This window comes from Phacochoerus africanus, chromosome 4 (genome assembly GCF_016906955.1).
Source record: "Phacochoerus africanus isolate WHEZ1 chromosome 4, ROS_Pafr_v1, whole genome shotgun sequence".
Taxonomy (NCBI): Eukaryota; Metazoa; Chordata; class Mammalia; order Artiodactyla; family Suidae; genus Phacochoerus; species Phacochoerus africanus.
In genome coordinates, this window is record NC_062547.1 from 59572227 (window position 1) to 59592314 (window position 20088).

Genomic DNA, 20088 nt, shown 5'->3' on the forward strand with positions numbered 1-20088 from the left:
CTATCAGTAAACTTGGTGATGGCTTGGAAGGGATTAATCTTTCTTAACAGAAAATGCTGCTTTTTACTGTCATCTAGAACCTATTTAATATCAGTCCCTGAGATAATTCCTCTAAGGGGAGGGCATTGGCCAGTCTAAAAAATCTGATTCCCGGGAGTTCCCGTCATGGCTCAGTGGTCAGCGAATCCAACTAGGAACCAAGAGGTTGCGGGTTCGTTCCATGGCCTTGCTCATTGGGTTAAGGATCTGGCGTTGCTGTGAGCTGTGGTGTAGGTTGCAGATGCGGCTTGGATCCTGCGTTGCTGCAGCTCTGGCGAAGGCTGGCAGCTACAGCTCCAATTAGACCCCTAGCCTGGGAACCTTCATATGCTGCGGGAGCGACCCTAGAAAAGGCAAAAAGACCAAAAAAAAATTTTTTTTAAATAATAAAAAATAAAAATGTGGGAGTTCCCGTCGTGGCGCAGTGGTTAACAAATCCGACTAGGAACCATGAGGTTGCGGGTTTGGTCCCTGCCCTTGCTCAGTGGGTTAACGATCTGGCGTTGCCGTGAGCTGTGGTGTAGGTTGCAGACGCGGCTCGGATCCCGCGTTGCTGTGGCTCTGGCGTAGGCCGGTGGCTACAGCTCCGATTCAACCCCTAGCCTGGGAACCTCCATATGCCACGGGAGCGGCCCAAGAAATAACAACAACAACAACAACAAAAAGACAAAAGACAAATAAATAAATTAATTAATTAATTAATTAATTAATTTTTTAAAATGTGATTCCCAGCCTAGGAATGGGCAGGACATGGTGTGCGTGTTGCTGGACTGGTTACCTCCCTGTGCAGGACTCAGCAAAATAAAGGTCGTACCTTGGGTGACGGTAGCCCAACTTTGGAAGCTTCTGGGTATTGTTCAGTTAAAATTGGAGCGCTCAGAGTTCCCATTGTGGCTCAGCAGTAATAAACCTGCCTAGTATCCATGAGGACTTGGGTTTCATTCCTGGCCTTGCTCAGTGGGTAAGGATCCGGTGTTGCGGTAAGCTGTGATATAGGTTACAACCACGGCTCAGATCCCGAGTTGCTGTGGGTGTGGCTGTAGCTGTGGTGTAGGCTGGGAGCTGTAGCTCCGATTCGACCCCTAGCCTGGGAACTTACATATGCTGCAGGTGCGGCCCTAAAAAAAGCAAAAAAAAAAAAAATTTGGAGCGTTTCTTTGGATGAGATATAAAATTGTTTAATATGGATGGAAACTGTCCACAAATGCTATTTTCTTTAGCTGTTGCTCTTAAATGTTCTTAAAGCCTCAGGAGAGCATGAATTAATTTTCTGGTTGTTTCACCTGGCTGCATTTTATATTACAGCATTTTGCTGTCTTTTCCTCTTGCTCTCTTGCCACAGGAAAACAAACGTAAACAAACTGCATGTTATTTTTACTGTACCTCAGCAGTTTAGGCAGTAGTTTATGACAGAATCACAGGGCTTTAATTAACAAATGCATATCTATCTATCTATCTATATATGTGTGTGTGTGTGTGTGTATATATATATTTTTTTCTTTTAAGAGCCACACCCATGGCATATGGAGGTTCCCAAGCTAGGGGTCAAATTGGAGCTGTAGCCACTGGCCTACACCACAGCCACAGCAACGCCAGATCCTTAACCCACTGAGCAAGGCCAGGGATCAAACCTGAGTCCTCACGGATACTAGTCAGATTCATTTCTGCTGAGCTATGATAGGAACTCCTGTGTTTTTTGGGGGTTTTTTTTTGTTTTTTTTTTGTCTTTTTGCTATTTCTTGGGCCGCTCCCGCAGCATATTGAGGTTCCCAGGCTGTTTTGTTTTTTTTTTTTAAAGAAGTTCCTGGTGAGTTCCCCTCGTGGCTCAGTGGTTAACGAGCCTGACTAGTATCCATAAGGATGCAGGTTCGATTCCTGGACTCGCTCAGTGGGTTAAGGATCTGGTGTTGCCGTGAGCTGCAGTGTAGGTTGCAGACACGGCTCCGACCTGGCATTGCTGTGACTGCGGCTTAGGACAGCAGCTACAGATCGAATTAGATCCCTAGCCTGGGAACCTCCACATGCTGCGGGTATGGCCTTAAAAAAAGACCAAAAAAAAGTTCCCGGGCTAGGGGTTGAATTGGAATTGCAGCTGCCAGCCTATACCACAGCCATAACAACACTGGATCCACAAAATTATATTGAAATGAAAATTAATTTGCATATTTGGTTGAGGTTTCAGCACTTAGGTTGTGATGTATTTCCATTAGGGTTAATTAGAAATGATGGGAATTTGCATAGTGTTAATACTCCCTAAGTCTGATGAGTATCTAGCATGCATGTCAACTGTGATTTCAGAAACTTATGAGTATTTGCTAAAGGAATATTCTTTGTAAAGTCTCATGGGACTGAGAAAATCCAGTGACTTAAAACAAGGCTTCATCTAGAACATTGCTTAAAGAACTGACCTATGGGACATTGCCTCAAAGGTAAATACAGGCAGTTCTCAACACCCAACAGGCTGTGTTTCAAAGATGTCTTCATTTAGAGTTAAGAAGAAACAAAAATTTAAAGGACCCTCGACAGCATGGGTGGCCTTCTGGTCAGAATGCCGTTGCTCAGCACTGACCTCACCTGGAGGCCAACTTGGGGAGGAGTTCCTGTTTCTGGAGCATGAGTCTGTGAGGCCAGGCACATTCTGGGCACCAGAGCTATGGCAGTGAACAAGATAGCAATGGTCCCTGGGGAGCAGGGTCATTCCACATAGCCATATAGACAGAATGGGTGGAGGAGGGGTGGGCAAGTGGGCAGGTCAATCTCTGGGGGGATGTTTGAGCCAGGACCTGACTGATGGGACATCTCCACTTCCTTTTTGAGAAAGTGTCTCTGAGGTAGGAATGTGGTGTCCAGGCCTGAGGGGGAGCCAGCTTGGAGCTGAGTGGATGGAGTGAGCAGCGGATGCCAGGGAACTACTCGGAATCAGATTCTGAAGGAGACGAGAGACTTGGTTCTCCTAGGAGAGTGGGACCACCTCCCACTCCAGATCTGGCCCTGCACCTTCAATGTGCGGTTCTCTGGGCCTCCTGCTGGGCGTCCCACGGCCCTGGTCTCCCTCCTGTCGGTGCAGCTTCCTCACCCTGCCCCGTACCCCCTCTGCCGGCTCATCTCCATGGCCACCTGCCCCACCCCACCCCACTCCTTCTTGGAAGCCCCCCACCCTTGTTCCCATGCTATTGCCTTGGCGAAGGTGTTCCCACATGGGCCAGGAATGTGATCTGCCTTCCCTGGAAGAAGTGCTCACAGCCTGGGTTCCTGCCACATTTGTGATGCCATCCAGCCAGTGTTCTCCTTTGGGGGTTCAAGTGGTCTTGCATCCTCACTAAATGGATCTTCCCACAGGAATGGATTGCTCGTCCTTTTTTTTTTGTCTTTTTTTTTTTTTTTTTTTTTACCATTTCTTGGGCCGCTCCCATGGTATATGGAGGTTCCCAGGCTAGGGGTCTAATCGGAGCTGTAGCCACTGGCCTACGCTACAGCCACAGCAACGCAGGATCCAAACCACGTCTGTGACCTACACCACAGCTCACAGCAATGCCATATCCTTAACCCACTGAGCAAGGCCATGGATCGAACCCACAACCTCATGGTTCCTAGTCAGATTTGTTAACCACTGAGCCACGATGGGAACTCCTGCTCTTCCTTTAAAACCCAGCCCAGGCTCCCTCCTCTTTGTTTAGCGTCCCCTGGAGGGGCTTCCCTGCAGTGAGCCTTTTTATTGCACGCAGGACTTTCCCTCAGCACTCCATCTCCAGAACAAAGAAAGTCTTTCCAGGTGGCAGTGCCATCTCTGCCCCAAGACTGATGACAGTAGTGATGCACGGGGAGGCAGACATCCTACAGAGGTACGACAGGAAGTACTCCCTGAGAGGGTCACTTCTGGCCTGTTCCACACCCAGAGCTTGCACCTAGGACTGGGGAGGCTCTAGGATGTACCCACAGCTCCTGGCATTGACCCAGGCATAGTAGGGTTTTGGCCCACCACTGCCCAGTACCAGTGTGACATACAAGGAAGATGAGTTAGGAAAAGGAAAGGAGATACACAAAAGAATAAGCTCACAAGTCTCATTCCATTTAAAAGACATAAAATTACTCTGGTAGGGTTCCCGTCATAGCTCAGCAGTAAGCAACCTAACTAGGACACAGGTTTGATCCCTGGCCTTGCTCAGCAGATTAAGGATCCCATGTTGCTGTGGCTGTGGTGTAGGCTGGCAGCTACAGCTCTGATTGGACTCCTAGCCTGGATTCTGATTGAACTCCCAGCCTGGACTCTGATTGAACTCCCATATGCCATGGGTGTGGTCCTAAAAAGACAAATGATAATGAAATAAAATAACTCTGGCATGTTGCTGAAAAGGTTTCTACACGCAGCCTCTCATATCTGTGTTGGTCTTTCCAAAGACAGAAGGCAGGAGTTCCCGTCGTGGCTCAGTGGTTAAGGAACCCGAATAGCAACCCCTGGGATGCAGGTTAGATCCCTGGCCTCGCTAAGTTGGTTAAGGATCCAGTGTTGCCGTGAACTGTGGTGTAGGTTGCAGACGTGGCTCAGATCCATAGATGCTGTGGCTATGGCGTAGGCCAGTGGCTACAGCTCCGATTCCAACCCCTAGCCTGGGAACCTCCATATGTCATAGGTGCAGCCCTAAAAAGACAAAAGGCAAAAAAAAAAACACAGAAGGAAAACCAGATACCACCTCTCAAGGAGTTCTGATGTAGATTAGGACTGAACCAACCAAGCTAAAATCACATCCTTTGTACTGCACCCACAGAAGAAAAGCTGTCAGGAGAAGGGGAAGGATCCAGAAGGGACTCCAAGGAAGGGGAAACCTGAAGGCAGTGGACCTACATGCACATACATTCCTCCTCATACACATCTTAGACTTTGTGACACACATACCGTGGAGCAGGATTCTCAGACCACAGTGTCAGTTAATAAAGTTTTAAGCTGCTCAGTGGTTCTGTTGTCTGGGGCTGATTCAATTCCTAGTAAGTAAGGGCTCTCTTCCTGGCTTGCAGATGATGCCTTCTTTCTATGTCCTCAAAAGAGGGATGGGGAGTTCTCATTGTGGCTCAGCAGGTTAAGAACCCTACATAGTGTCCATGAGGATATGGGTTCAATCCCTGGCCTTGATCAGTGGGTTAAGGATCTGGGGTTGCCCCAATCTGCAGCTGCAATATAGGTTGCAGATGTGGATCCAGTGTTGCCATGGCTGTGGCATAGACCTGTGGCTCCATTCAACCCCTAGCCTGGGAACTTCCATAAGCCACAAAAGAAAAAAAAAAAAAAGGTCAGGGGTGAGGGATAGGGGGGCAGGGGGATTGGGGGAGCCATCTTTAACTCTTTTTTCTCTCTCTTTTGTTTGGCTGCTCACAAGGCATATGGACATTCCTGGGCCAGAGACTGAATCCAAACTGCAACTTTGACTAACACCACCACTGCGGCAACACCAGACCCTTTAACCCAATGCTCCAGGCAAGGGATCAAACCCTAGACTCCACAGGGACACAAGCCACTGCAATGGGATCCTCAACCCACTGTGCCACAGTGGGAACTCCCTCTCTTCGTCTTCTTAGAAGGCCACAGTGCTATGGTTTAACTTCAGTTGACTGTAATTACCTCCTCACAGGCCCTATTCCACATATCCATGGGGGGTTCCATATGTGAATTTTGGGAGGACACAATTCATCCTATAGTCGTGCCTTGTTTCTTTAAAAAAAATGTATTGAGGAGTTCCCATGGTGGTGCAATGGAAATGAACCCAACTAATATCCATGAGGATGCAGATTCGATCCCTGGCCTTGCTCAGTGGGTTAAGGATCCTGCGTTGCTGTGGCTATGGTGTAGGCCAGCAGCTACAGCTCCTAGCCTGAGAACTTCCATATGCTGCAAATGCTGCCCTAAAAAGACCAAAAAAAAAAAAGTTGATATTCATAATTGTATTTTCCTTCATTGTTTGGTTTACTGGAGTTCTCATACCCATAGTATATTGGGAACAGAAGGAAATTTGGTGGTTTGGTAGGGAAGGCCTTTGTTTTCCATCCCATCTCCTTTTCTGAGCCCCTCCAGCTAATGTGTCCCTGAGCTGAGCTCCTGGTCTTTGAAGTCTCCTGCCCTCCAGCCAAGGGCGCTAGGGGAGCTGAGCACAACTGGGATGGCAAATGAGCTTGTGTAATTGATGGTAACACATGTCTAATGCCCATAATTAGGCTGGGGAGGGTATGCTGGGAGAAAGATGCATGGTGCTTCAGGCAAAGGGCTGCTGGCAGAGGGCAGAGATGCTTGGTGTGGACTTGTTTACAGCCGGGACCAGTGGTTGACAAGGCACAGGGTAACTTTTTTTTTTTTTTTGTCTTTTTGCCATTTCTTGGGCTGCTCTCGTGGCATATGGAGGTTCCCAGGCTAGGGGTTGAATCGGAGCTGTAGCCACCGGCCTATGCCAGAGCCACAGCAACGCGGGATCCGAGCCACGTCTGCAACCTACACCACAGCTCACGGCAACGCCGGATTGTTAACCCACTGAGCAAGGGCAGGGACCGAACCCGCAACCTCATGGTTCCTAGTCGGATTCGTTAACCACTGAGCCACGACAGGAACTCCCAAGGGTAACTTTTTTTAAGTTTTGCTTCTCTTCATACACATGCATTCACAAAAATGTTCAGCTTTAAAGACACAAAGCTTGTAGCATGTGGATGCCTGTCGTGACATGTGCACCGTTAACACCACAGGGCCTGGGGTGTGACAAGCCTACTGTCTCCTGATTCATGGACGTCTGAGTGGTTTTGGTTTTTCACAGTTATAGGGTGGTCCTGTGTGTCCCCTAAATATAGCATCTACAGTGGGATAAATTATCAGAATAAGAATTTGAAGATCAAAGGCTATGCACTTTTTTCAGTTTTAATCAGCATTTCAAAGTGCCTCTCTCAAAAAGCCCCCAACAATGCATACCTGTAAAAAAAATATGAGAAAAGGGATGGGTATTCTCTTTGTAATTTGAGAGCTTTCATTTGAGGACACTAAGGTCCACAGTTTTTTTGGTGTATTTTTTAAAATATCTAGCCCCTGGTTGGGTACTTGGCTTATGACATGTTCTAAGATGTTTGCTGTTGAATTTAAAGAATGAAGGAGCGTTCCTATCGTGGCTCAGCGGAAACGAATCTGACTAGTATCCATGAGGACGCAGGTTTAATCCCTGGCCTCATTCAGTGGGTTAAGGATCCGGCATTGCCATGAGCTTTGGTGTAGGGCACAGACACAGCTCAGATCTGGTGTTGCTGTGGTGTAGGCCAGCAGCTACAGCTCCGATTCTATCCCTAGCCTGGGGACCTCCATGTGCCATGGGTGTGGCCCTAAAAAGACCAAAAAAAAAAAAGAATAAAAGAAAGACCACCTCGCAACCCTCGGCGGGCCAGAGTCACACACTGGCATGAACACATATATGTACATTGCGCACTAGCACGAACATGCCCCCACACACCCCTTCGCTCAGCTGCATGTCCAGTCTGGACCACTTCTGCCCCTAATTGTAACAAGGAAGCTGTAATGGGAGGTGTGGAGGTGGCCTCCTCACCCCCGGGAGTCAGGCCATGCTAGTGGCCCTTTGGTGAGGTATGGGGTCCTGTGTGTCCTTGTGGATCCACTCCCGAGCCCTGGCTGGGACCGTGGGTGCTCAGGGAGGAGCTGCTAAGTAAGCCTGAGACAACCACAGAGCATCTGCTGTGCTACAGGGGATTATGGGGGGCTCATCAGAGGGCAAGTTCACAAAGGTGGATTTGGAAGGGTGTCAGGAAAGGCCCTGAATGCCAGGTGTCAGATTCTAGGCTTTAGCTGTGGATGCAGGAACTGGTTGAAGTCTTTGAACAAAAGACTGGCATGATGAGATTTGAAGGTAGTCAGCTCGCAGGTGTGCACCCTGGATCTGAGGGGAGGGGTTGCCTCGCAGGTCACAGAGGGCAGGAGCAGGGTCAGCACAGCAGAGTTCCCAGAGTAGTATTAAGGGAGGGGATGGATGGTGGGTTGATCGTGGAGGTAGAATCAATAGAATTTGCAAATGGAAGGACTGAGCAGAGAGGACCTCCATTATCCATTCTGGGTTAGGAATGGTTAGATTCATGTGGGCCTTTACCAGATCAGGCAGCCCAGGTTAACTCTGTCCAGGGGTGCCCAGCAGTTACATCTGGCCCGCCTTGAACGCCAAGAAAGGTCATTAGAGAGCTGAGTCTCTGAGCTGGAAGGCTGGCAACTGATACAAGGTGCACTTTCCTTTAGTTCTTTTGGAAAGAGCTCCGTTACAACCCAGTGGGACTAAGTAAGTGGCGAGGGTTCCTTTGAGTGAGTTGAGGGTCCCTGCATTTGAGGAAAATTCCTGCAAGGATATCTCGTGAGCTCCTTCAGTTTTCAGTAATAAGGGGTTTTTGTTTGTTTGTTTGTTTTGTCTTTTTTAGGGCCACAGCCGCAGCATATGGAGGCTCCCAGGCTAGGGGTCAAATCGGAGCTGTAGCCACTGGCCTACGCCACAGCCACAGCAATGTGGGATCAAGCCTCAGCTGCGAGCTACCCCACAGCTCACGGCAACACCAGATCCTTAACCTGCTGAGCGAGGCCAGGAATCAAACCCACGTCCTTATGGATGCTAATCGGGTTCCTTAGCCACTGAGCCACAATGGGAGCTCCTTCAGTAGTGAGTTTTTAACAGAAAAGGTTTCATCTGTTACATAGGAAACAAGAAAGGCGCAAGTGATTAATGAGTAAATAGATGATAGGATTAAACTCAATTTTTTTTTGTGCTTTGTAGGGGCACACCTGCGGCATATGGAGATTCCCAGGTGGGGTCTAATCAGAGCTGCAGCTGCCAGCCTACACCACAGCCACGCCAGATCCAAGCCATATCTGTGACCTATGCCACAGCTCACAGCAACGCCAGATCCTTAACCCACTGAGCGAGGCCAGGGATCAAACCCGCAACCTCATGGTTCCTAGTCAGATTCGTTTCCACAGCACCACGATGGGAACTCCCCAGGGAAACACCTTAAACTTTGTTTTTTCCAGATTGTCAGAACTAGGTAGATGGTATATATGATTAACTCCTTCAGAGTTCCCGCTGTGACATAATGAGATCAGACCAGCACATTAGGTTAAAAGATCAGGCTCTGCGGAGTTCCTGTCGTGGCGCAGTGGTTAACGAATCCGACTGGGAACCATGAGGTTGCGGGTTCGGTCCCTGCCCTTGCTCAGTGGGTTAACAATCCGGCGTTGCCGTGAGCTGTGGTGTAGGTTGCAGACGCGGCTCGGATCCCGCGTTGCTGTGGCTCTGGCGTAGGCCGGTGGCTACAGCTCCGATTCAACCCCTAGCCTGGGAACCTCTGTATGCCGCGGGAGCGGCCCAAGAAATAGCAACAACAACAACAAAAAAGACAAAAAAAAAAAAAAGATCAGGCTCTGCAGTAGCTGGGGCGTAGGTTGAAACTGCACCTTGAATCTCCATATGCCATGGGGCAGCCAGAAAAAGAAAAAGAAAAATGATTACCTCCTTCCCCGTTCCCTGCCTCCATCCCTGTCCCCTCAGGAACCTCTCCCCAGTCTTCTTTTCTCTGTAGCCACAGGTGTTTCCTCCAACATTGAGGTCCACCCTCCTCAAACCCAAGCCTCACTCTGTAACCCCTGCAGCAGCGTCTTCCCTGCACTGCCTGCCTCTCACACTTCTCTGGAACTTGCTGGTCAAGTTCTACCCTACCGTACCCCCCAGCATTAGAGGTTAGCTACGTTCGCCTAATGACAAAGCTCTTGCTTTCACCCCTCTGTGACTACTTCTGGTTTTTTCCTCAACCTGCTTGATAATTCTTTCCATCTCCTCTTTTGCTGGTGCTTTAAAAGTTGGTTTTCTAAGTTCCCATCGTGGCGCAGTGGAAACGAATCCAACTAGGAACCATGAGGTTGCCGATTCGATCCCTGTCCTCGCTCAGTGGGTTAAGGATCCGGCATTGCCATGAGCTGTGGTGTAGGTCACAGACGCGGCTCAGATCTGTTGCTGTGGCTGTGGTGTAGGCCGGCGGCTACAGCTCCAATTAGACCCCTAGCTTGGGAACCTCCATATGCCACGGGAGTAGCCCTAAAAGGACAAAAGACCAAAAAAAATTAATTTTAAAAAAGTTGGTTTTTCAGCATTCAGGGGCGTAGCCTTCTTCTCACAAGTGTAGGTGCAGGTACAGATGGATACACACGGATACGTATGGATTTCCCACACATCACATGCTAATGATTCATGAATACCTGTCTCGAACAGGGCTGAACTGGTCAGATCAGCCCCAGCTCCCAGGAAGCAGCTGCCTCCCAGCCACCTGGACTTCTGTGCTTAACTGGGTCAGGGACCAAACTGATAATATCTTTGCACCTGCCCACCTGCATGCTGTGCTTGGGAGAAAGTGGCACCTTCTAGGGTGAATGTGAGAGTCGCCCAGACCTCTTCCTTTCTTTCACCCTCAGCAACACATCTGGTGGTCATGGATCTAGGGCCTCTCCCTCTGGCCATCCCATAGCTGACCTGCATCCCCTTGGATGGTGACAGCTCTCCCCACTGCCTCCCCTGCCTGTCCACACAGCACCCTCTTGGCCCAGCTGGAACCACTTTTTCCAGTTGCAGAGCCAACTGTCTTGTTTCTCTGCTTAAAATCTCTCAGGGGGGTAGTTCCCGCTGAGAGAACAGGATGGGCAACATTGGGATGGGCAGTGTGTTGGCAGTACCAGGATGCAAGTTCCATCCTCGACCCAGCAGTAAGTTAAAGGATCCAGCACTGCCAAAGATGCAGTGTAGGTAGAAACTGCAGTTCATCTGATCCCTGGCCTGGGAACTCCATATGCTATGGTGTAGCCAAAAAAGGGAAAAGAAAATCTTAGTTCCCACTGTGGCTCCATGGGTTAAGAACTGGACTAGTATCATGAGGATTCCGGTTCTATCCCTGGCCTTGCTCAGTGGGTTAAGGATCCAGCGTTACTTCAAGCTTAGGTGTAAGTCACAGATGCAGCTTGGATCCTGAGTTGCCATGGCTGAGGCATAGGCTCCGGCTGTAGCTCCAATTTGACCCCTAGCCTGGGAACATCCATATGCCACAAGTGCGGCCATTAAAAAAAAAAAAAAAAAGAGTAAACAAACAAACATAAATAAATGTTTTTAAAAATCTCTCGGAGTTCCCGTCGTGGCGCAGCGGAAACAAATCCAACTAGGAACCATGAGGTTGCGGATTCAATCTCTGGCCTCGCTCAGTGGGTTGAGGATCCGGTGTTGCCGTGAGCTGTGGTGTAGGTCGCAGATGTGGCTCTGATCTAGCACTGTAGCTCTGGCATAGGCTGGCAGCTGTAGCTCCGATTGGACCCCTAGCCTAGGAACCTCCATATGCTGTGGGTACAGCCCTAAAAAGACAAAAAAGACCAAAAAAAAAAAATCTCTCAGGGGTTAGTTCATCTTTTCTGGTACCTCTGGATCAGAATTTTCCTCTCTGACTTTATAGCAGCAATCCTCCCCCAACACACACACACACAACAGAGACAAATAGATTCAACAGATGTTAACCGAACCAAACTCAGGTCCACTCAACTGACAAACATCAAAGTCACTCTACCGACACTGGGTTGTGGTGAGGGAAAATACAGCGCTTATTGCAGGCATCCAAGCCAGGGAGTGGGAGACAAACCTCAGATCCACTCCACCTTGGTCCCTGAGTGAGGGGGTTTTTTTAAGAGGAAAAACAAATGTGGAATTAATCATCACCTTGTGACTTTTTTTTCTGCCCCCATAGCATAAGGAAGTTCCCAGGCCAGGGACTGAATCTGAGCCGGAGCTTTGACATACACCACAGCTGCAGCAACATCAGATCCTTAACCCACTGCACTGGGCCGAGGATCCAGCCAGCGCCTCCACAGAGACAAGCGAATCATTAACTTGATGCCACAGTGGGAAATCCCAGTGTGACTTTTTTGTCTTTTTACAGCCACACCTATGGCATAGGGAAGTTCCCAGGGTAGGGGTCGAATGCATACCCCCATGGATCTTAGTCAGGTTCATTACCACTGAGCTACAACAGGAACTCCTGACATTTTTTTTTTTGGCCTTTTTTTTTAAGGGCCGGACCTGAGACATATGGAGGTTCCCAGGCTAGGGCTTGAATCAGAGCTGTATCCACTGGCCTCTGCCACAGCCACAGCCACAGCCACACCAGATCCGAGCTGCGTTTTCAACCTACACCAGAGCTCACGGCAACCCAGATCCTTAACCCATTCAGTGAGGCCAGGAATCAAACCTGCGTCCTCACGGATACTAGTCAGATTCGTTTCCCCTGAGCCATGATGGGAACTCCTCCTGACGTTTTTTAATCATAATTTTAAGAATCAAAATGTCTTTGGTTACTGTTCTCTGCCCAAGTGGTCCATGGCTTGGGAGGGGGAGGTCTGTGAGCTCGTCTCTCCCTAGAGAGGTAACCTGAGCTTGCACATTAAATGTTATCTATAATAGCAATATTTGCACATTAACAATGTCACCCATCACAGCACTTTCAGTCATGTGACTGGTTATTAACATTCAATTAGCACAGGATTGAGGGGATAAGAAAGGGAATAAAGCTTTGGAAAGAGATATTAATCATCAACTCAGTAAGGAAACTTGGTTTTAGGGGGCCTCGGTTTCTGACACACATCAGTACTGTCTTGCCCTGTATCCCTGCCTTTGCTCGTGTGAGCCTCTGGAACATACCTCTCCCATCTGGAAACGTAGTTCAGGGCTTCAGGCTTTCCAAAACCTGGTGCCGCCCCACCCCTGCCCTGCCTGGGCCCCCACGTGCACACCCACCTGTGCGGTGAGCTCTGCCTGCCCCACCCCCACTGTGCTCCGGAGCACGGCACCCAGTCCAGCATCGGTGGGTTACTCCATGTCTGTTACCAGATGAAGTCTTTCTTTCCCCTCAGGAGCTCATGAGAATTTCAGATACGACATTTTTTTTTGTCTTTTGTTGTTGTTATTGTTGTTGTTGCTGCTATTATTTCTTGGGCCGCTCCTGCGGCATATGGAGGTTCCCAGACTAGGGGTTGAATCGGAGCTGTAGCCACCGGCCTACGCCAGAGCCACAGGAACGCGGCATCCGAGCCGCGTCTGCAAACTACACCACAGCTCACGGCAACGCCGGATCGTTAACCCACTGAGCAAGGGCAGGGACCGAACCTGCAACCTCATGGTTCCTAGTCGGATTCGTTAACCACTGCGCCACGACGGGAACTCCCGACATGTTGTGTTGTTTCCCCTCCAACAATAGTCGCTGATTGTCTCCTCTCTTTTTACTCAGTAATGCGCATGCGTGGCATTCAGGATGAGGGTCCCTCCGACGACGACGCTCAGCTCCTGAGACTGGATAACATGCTGCTGGCCGAGGGCGTGTCCAGGCCAGAGAGGCGAGGAAGAGGAGCACTGGCGGCGGCGGCCAGCACGGCAACCCCAGGTGGCTGTCCAAATGACAATGGCCTTGAGCACTCTGACTACAGGGCCAAGCTGTCGCAGATCCGACAGATTTACCACTCTGAGCTAGAGAAATATGAACAGGTGATCTTTCTGCCTGGAAGAGTTTCTATCATGTGAATGCCCATTTGTCAAAGCAAAACCTGGAGCACTAACTGGCTTCCTTTGGTGGCACAGACCAGGGCTTCCACGCACTTGGTGTCACAGCAAAGGTGGCTGATTTTACTGGAAGTCCTTTGCCTTCACTTTTCAGTAGCCAGCCTGTGTGGAAGCCGAGGGGGGCAGGTGGCCGGTCCCACATGGAGCCCCAGGCCAGCCTGCTGGGTAGTCACCAGCTGGCATCTGTGTGTCCCCACCCCAGGCCTGCCGTGAGTTTACTACACACGTCACCAACCTTCTCCGGGAGCAGAGCAGGATAAGGCCTGTCTCCCCCAGGGAGATCGAGCGCATGGTCCGCATCATCCACAGCAAGTTCAACAGCATCCAGATGCAGCTGAAGCAGAGCACCTGCGAGGCCATGATGACCCTGCGCTCGAGGTTCCTCGATGCCAGGTCAGGCCTTACACCACCCGTGACCCGAGGGTCAGCTCTTAGGAAGAGGAACCAAGTCAGCTTGGGTTTAAGTTCTGGGGGCGTCCAAGCCTGTCCCCGGGCCCTGGCTACAGCTTCAGGTGTAGCCCTCACACAGCCTCTTGGAAGGTGATTGAAGTGCTGGCTGCTGCTGTTATGGCATCTAGGGAATTGGAGATGGGATGAGGACCCATACATGCACACCGGCTGAAGCTGTCTGTTTTTGCAGGCGTAAGCGGCAGAATTTCAGCAAGCAAGCCACGGAAGTGCTGAATGAATATTTTTATTCCCATTTGAGCAACCCTTACCCCAGCGAAGAAGCCAAAGAGGAGCTGGCCAGGAAGGGTGGCATCACAGTCTCCCAGGTGACAGTCCTTTCCTGCCATGCCTCCCTGAACCTGGAAGGAAAGGAAAGTTGAGCCCCATGAGGTGGATACCCAGGGCAGTTCATGAAGTGTGTGGAGCAGGAGCAAGGTGTCCAGGCTCAGAGTCGGTCTGTCTGGGCTCAGATCCCAGGTCTGGGCTGTGAACATGGGCCTTAGGCAGGCAGATGCACCCACCAGGTGTGAAGACTCCCAGATGATGGGTATGAAATTCGAGCTCCCAGAGACAACACCACGGAGTGTAGCACATGGCACTCAGGGAATTGCAGTCGTTAGGCTTGTGTGTGTGTGTGTGTGTGTGTGTGTGTGTGTGTGTTGTTTTGTTTGTCTTTTCGAGGGCCACACCCGAGGCATATGGAGGTTCCCAGGCTAGGGGTCTAATCGGAGCTGTAGCTGCTGGCCTACACCACAGCCACAGCAACACAGGATCTGAGCCATGTCTGCGACCTACACCACAGCTCATGGCAACACCAAATCCTTAACCCACTGAGCAAGGCCAGGGATCGAACCCACATCCTCATGGATACTATGTCGGGTTCTTAACCCACTGAGCCGCAATGGGAATTCCATCTTTAGAATTTAATATCATTGTTTTTAATGGAAGCTTAGTTGATTTATAAAGTTGTGTTAATATCATTCTTGTACCAGAGGTTTATGCTGTGTTGTATAAGAGGAATGGGGTATAAGCTTAGGAGAAAAAGAACTTTGAACAGGAGTTCTCGTTGTGGTAGAGCAGAAACAAATCAGACTAGTATCTACAAGGACACAGGTTCGATCCCTGACCTCGCTCAGTTAGTTAAGGATCCGGCATTGCTGTGAGCTCTGGTGCAGATCCCAGATGTGGCTTGGATCTGGCATTGCTGTGGCTGTGGTGTAGGCCAGCAGCTATAGCTCCGATTAGACCCCTAGCCTGGGAAGCTCCATACGTCTCGGGTGTGGCCCTAAAAAGCAAAAAAAAAAAAAGAAGAAGAAGAAAAAAAAAAGAAGAAAAGACAGGAGAGCTGAGCCCGTGGATGGGGCAACAGGCAGAAACCCTGGTGGATGCAGCTAGCTGGGCCAAAGGGGACAGAGGGACTGGGCCAGTGACTCTGAGCTACGGCTGGCAGAGAGGCCATCCCACTCCTGTATGAGGTGCCCTGCTGGGATCTGTCCCATGGAGTGGGTGGACCCTGGCTCAGGACTGGCTTCCCACAGCCACCCTCCCTCACCGTCATGGCAGTTTGCTCTTTGTCCTTCTAAAAGGCCAGTTGAATTCAACATGGAAAACTGCTCCCTGCTATTCTTCTGTGAACTTAGTTCCACAAAGATGTGTCGGCATCTCCCTCAGAGGTAGAGTGGAAACCAAGTGCTTACCTGGCTTGGTTGAGGGAAGGTCGCCCTCATATGGAGGGCAGGAGAGTTGAGAAGCAGGCAGCACAAAGAAAGGCTCTTTTCATGGTTGACATTCAGAGGATTATGAGACGTGAAAGAAACGGATTTTTTTTTTCTTTTTCTTTTTATAGCCGCACCCAAGATACATGGAAGTTCCCAGGCCAGGGCTCAAATCAGAGCCGAGGCTGTGACCTACACCACAGCTTGTGGAAACACCAATCCTCAACCCACTGAGCAAGGCCAAGGATCAAACCCGAGTCCTCACAGACACTATGTCAGGTTGTTTTTTTTTTTTTTTTTGCCATTTCTTGGGCCGCTCCCACGGCATATGGAGGTTCCCAGGCTAGGGGTCTAATTAGAGCTGTAGCTGCCAGCCTACGCCAGAGCCACAGCAACGCGGGATCCGAGCCGTGTCTGCAACCTACACCACAGCTCACGGCAACGCCGGATCGTTAACCCACTGAGCAAGGCCAGGGATTGAACCCGCAACCTCATGGTTCCTAGTCGGATTCGTTAACCACTGCGCCACAACGGGAACTCCACTATGTCAGGTTCTTAACCCACTGAGCCACAATGGGAACTCTGGTCCTTTATCCTTTGATAAGGATTCGGTTGAGTTCTTGCCTTAAACTGACTTCCCAGGAGTTCCAGTTGTGGTACAGCAGAAACAACCCGACTAGTATCCATGGGGAGCTGGGTTTGATTCCTGTCTTTGATCCGTGGGTTAAGGATCCAGCGTTGCCTTGAGCTGTGGTAGATCCCTTGTTGCTGTGGCAGTGGTGTAGGCCGGCAGCTGTAGCTCTGATTCGACCCCTAGTCTGGGAATTTCATATGCCATGGGTGCGGCCCTAAATGGCAAAAACAGAAAAACAAATTTAAAAAACCCTGACTTCCCAGAAATAGGCTTACTGATGATATGTGTCTCCCTGGGCTCTCGCATTCCCTAAGGAGCCATCCAGAATTCAGTCAGTCACCAGCCCCTGCAGTGAGTAGACACACATCTCTCCAAGCGTGTCACACACATGTTCGTTTGCCTTCCAGCTCCTTCCTCGCCCCAGGCTCTAGCAGCGCCTGGTTCTCAAACAGCACAGCTCCTCCCTCTCCTATAACCTCCTGCAAACTTTTCCTTGGGCTCCTCGGTGCATCAGCTCCACCTTCTCAGCCCCAGGGCCATGAACTGGCACTCAGCCATGTACCCCTGGGCAGTGCGAAACCGAAGTCTGTTCACATTGTGTCTCACTGTTAGGTCACCTTTCCCAGTGACTTCTGTCTCTGTGTGTCAACAGGTCTCCAACTGGTTTGGCAACAAAAGAATCCGGTATAAAAAGAACATGAGGAAGTTTCAAGAAGAGGCTACCATTTACACAGCTAAAACAGCAGGGGACCCCACAGAAGTCAGGGGCCAGGCCAGCTGCCCATCGATGCCCAGCTCCAGTAAGTGAGGCCACCGGACCCAGGGACAGCTGCTCCCCTGTGGCTGGGCCCACCAAGCTGTCTCTGAGGAAGCAGACCGGTCCCTGCATTCACCTCTTTCCTCTATTTACACTGTGAGGCTCCTGTTCCCACTGGTGATTTTCCTGATCCAAAGTCCCTGCAGACAGTGCTGGTGCTCTGGGGACAGAAAGTTCAATACCGAAAGGCTGGTTTCCCCTCCCACAGAGGAGGGGGTGTAGGAAGGGCGGGGAGCTATTTGAGTCACATTCTCAGCCCCTCCCTGGGAGTCACTGTGACTCCCGGGGCAGGAACACTTGTCCTGACCCCTCCACCCCTTCCAGGTTCCTCTGGTCCCTTTCCACTGTCCAGCACCGGGGATGCACTGATCACCCTGCAGACGCTGACCTCTCTCCAGCCCTCCCCTGGGGGAGGCAGCCTTCTATCCCAGGTGAGCCTCAGGCACAACCCCAAGGACACCTGTGGGCTCTCCGACTGAGTGACAAAGCTGAGACGGTGGCAGGTCCCCAGAACTGGCCATCTTGGCTGCGTCTCAGTCTCCTTAGGCTCCTGTAAAGGCCCTGGCAGCCAGGTGGGCACATCAGGCATTCAGTCCATCATGAGGACCCATGCAGGCTGGCAGAGCCATTTCAAAGAGCACAGCTCTTCTCTGGTTACAGCTGTGGTACAAGTTCAATTCCTAGTCCAGGAACTGCCACATGCTGCAGGCACAGCCCCCCAAAAAAGAGAATTGTGTTTGTGAGTTTTGAGAAAGGAGAAACAACAAGAGTAGGCATATGTAAAAAGCAAGAGTAAGGTTTTAGATGGAGGAAGGAGAAGAGGAAGGAGGAACTGGATTTAAGGACTTTGATGGCCCAATTAGACTGGAGACAAAAAGGAGTCTTTTTCCTTCTAAATTAGAAAAGGGAAAAAATATGAACACTTTTGAAGTAGATTCAAGGGAAATTCAATTTAAAAGTTAAGAGCCTCACCGAGTTGTGCTCTTTTTTTTTGGTTTCTTTCTTGTAACCTTTTATTTAAGTATCAACTACTAAGACAAATAATTGTTTCATATGTGCATAATTCTAAAATAATTTGGGGGAGTTCCTGTTGTGGCTCAGTAGTTAACGAATCCAACTAGTATCCATGAGGTTGTGGTTTCAATCCCTGGCCTTGCTCAGTGGGTTAAGGATCCGGCATTGCCGTGAGCTGTGGTGTGGGTCGCAGACTCGGCTCGGATCCCGTTGCTGTGGCTCTGGCGTAGGCCGGTGTGGCTACAGCTCCAATTAGACCCCTAGCCTGGGAACCTCCATATGCCACCAATGCGACCCTAAAAAGCAAAAAAAAAAAAAAAAAAAAAAGTTAAGGCACAGTGGAAGTATATGTAATCTATTTGCATTTATTTGAGCAAAATTATTATTATCATTATTTTTGTCTTAAAGGGCGTGATATATGAAAGTTCACACATGCGATATATGAAAGTTCCCAGGCTAGGGGTCGAATCAGACTGCAGCTGCCAGACTTACACCACAGCCACAGCAACGCAGGATCCTTAACCCACTGAATGAGGCCAGGGATCGAACCCACATCCTCATGGATACTAGTTGGATTCGTGACCACTTAGCCACAACAGGAACTCCCCAAAATTATTTTAGAATTATGCATATATGAAACAATTATTTGTCTTCGTAGTTGATACTTAAATAAAAGTTTACAAGAAAGAAACCAAAAAAAAGAGCACAACTCTGTGAGACCTGCTCAACAAGGACCCAGGCCTTCACCCCTCACAGGATTTGATCACCTGAGGCAGTGGCTGAGAGCTTTGCCTGTTGGGAAGGAGCCCTCCCTCCTCGAGGACGGCTCTACCATCCAGAGAGAGTGGGGAGTGGGCAGATGAGGCCCTGACTGTCTGAAGGTGCAGATCCACTGGGCTCAGAGCCTCCACCACCTTCATGCCATGGCCTCGCTCATCATCCTGGCCTCCCCTTCGGCTTGGTGCCCAGCTGGGCCAGAGTGAAGATGCATTTTGGTGACTGGGAAGAAGATGAGCCAGGGATCTCAGCTGTTTCAGGACGTGCCCTTGGGGACTTTCTCAGCGTGTGGAGCAACATGCCAGGCCAGCCAGGATCAGGGGGCCCCATCCCTCTCACCCTCCCTGGGGCCTCCCAGCCTCCCACTGACAGTCCCAGGGGCCTGACCCTATGAGCAAAGTTGTCCTGAAGAGGTTGCACAGGCACGGGTGTGACAGGGCCATGCAGCAGTGGGCAGGGCCTTACACAATCCATCTCTTGCCTTCACACGCAAATTCCCAGCAGTACCAGAGTCGATGTCCCACCGATTTACCCCCAGCCCTTCCTAAGGGTGCAGGGAATGGATGCCTCCTGGTGCCAAGCAGTACATATCCCATCACCATAGCAACCCCACCACCCATATTGAGAATCTGGGCGGGGCAAGTCACTCTCATACCACCAGGTGGTCAGGTTTGCCCTGCTCTGCGCTTGCCCAGGGCTCAGTGCCTCAAGCACAGTAGGTGTGAGGATGTGAGAGAGAATCAGGGTGAGGGTTCTGTGGACCATGAAGCAGGATCCTGTCAACCTCACATGAAGCAGGAAAGTCGGGGTTGTGGTGTGGACACCACCCTGTTCCTGGTCCTCTGCCCTGGGCAGGCCCAGATGCTCTTCCAGAGAACAGGTCTCAGGGCCATGCCACCCTAGCTGGGAGCCATCTCCTTAGCCCTGAGCTGCTCTTTGGCTCCCAGTCCCACACCGGGCACCAGCCTGTCACCTTCCAGGCCTGTGAGT

The 20088-nt window shown here is 50.2% G+C and overlaps 1 protein-coding gene across 1 annotated transcript in view; it reads left to right on the forward strand.

Annotated features, from left to right (window-relative positions):
* The window catches only part of PBX4 (PBX homeobox 4), a 59030-nt gene that overhangs the window by 36695 nt on the left and 2247 nt on the right, over nt 1–20088 (forward strand). The window contains exons 3-7 of the mRNA XM_047776431.1: nt 13363–13616; nt 13894–14084; nt 14332–14467; nt 17143–17290; nt 17632–17738. Of these exons, the coding sequence (XP_047632387.1) occupies nt 13363–13616; nt 13894–14084; nt 14332–14467; nt 17143–17290; nt 17632–17738 (836 nt within the window). The remainder of the gene's footprint in view (nt 1–13362; nt 13617–13893; nt 14085–14331; nt 14468–17142; nt 17291–17631; nt 17739–20088) is intronic.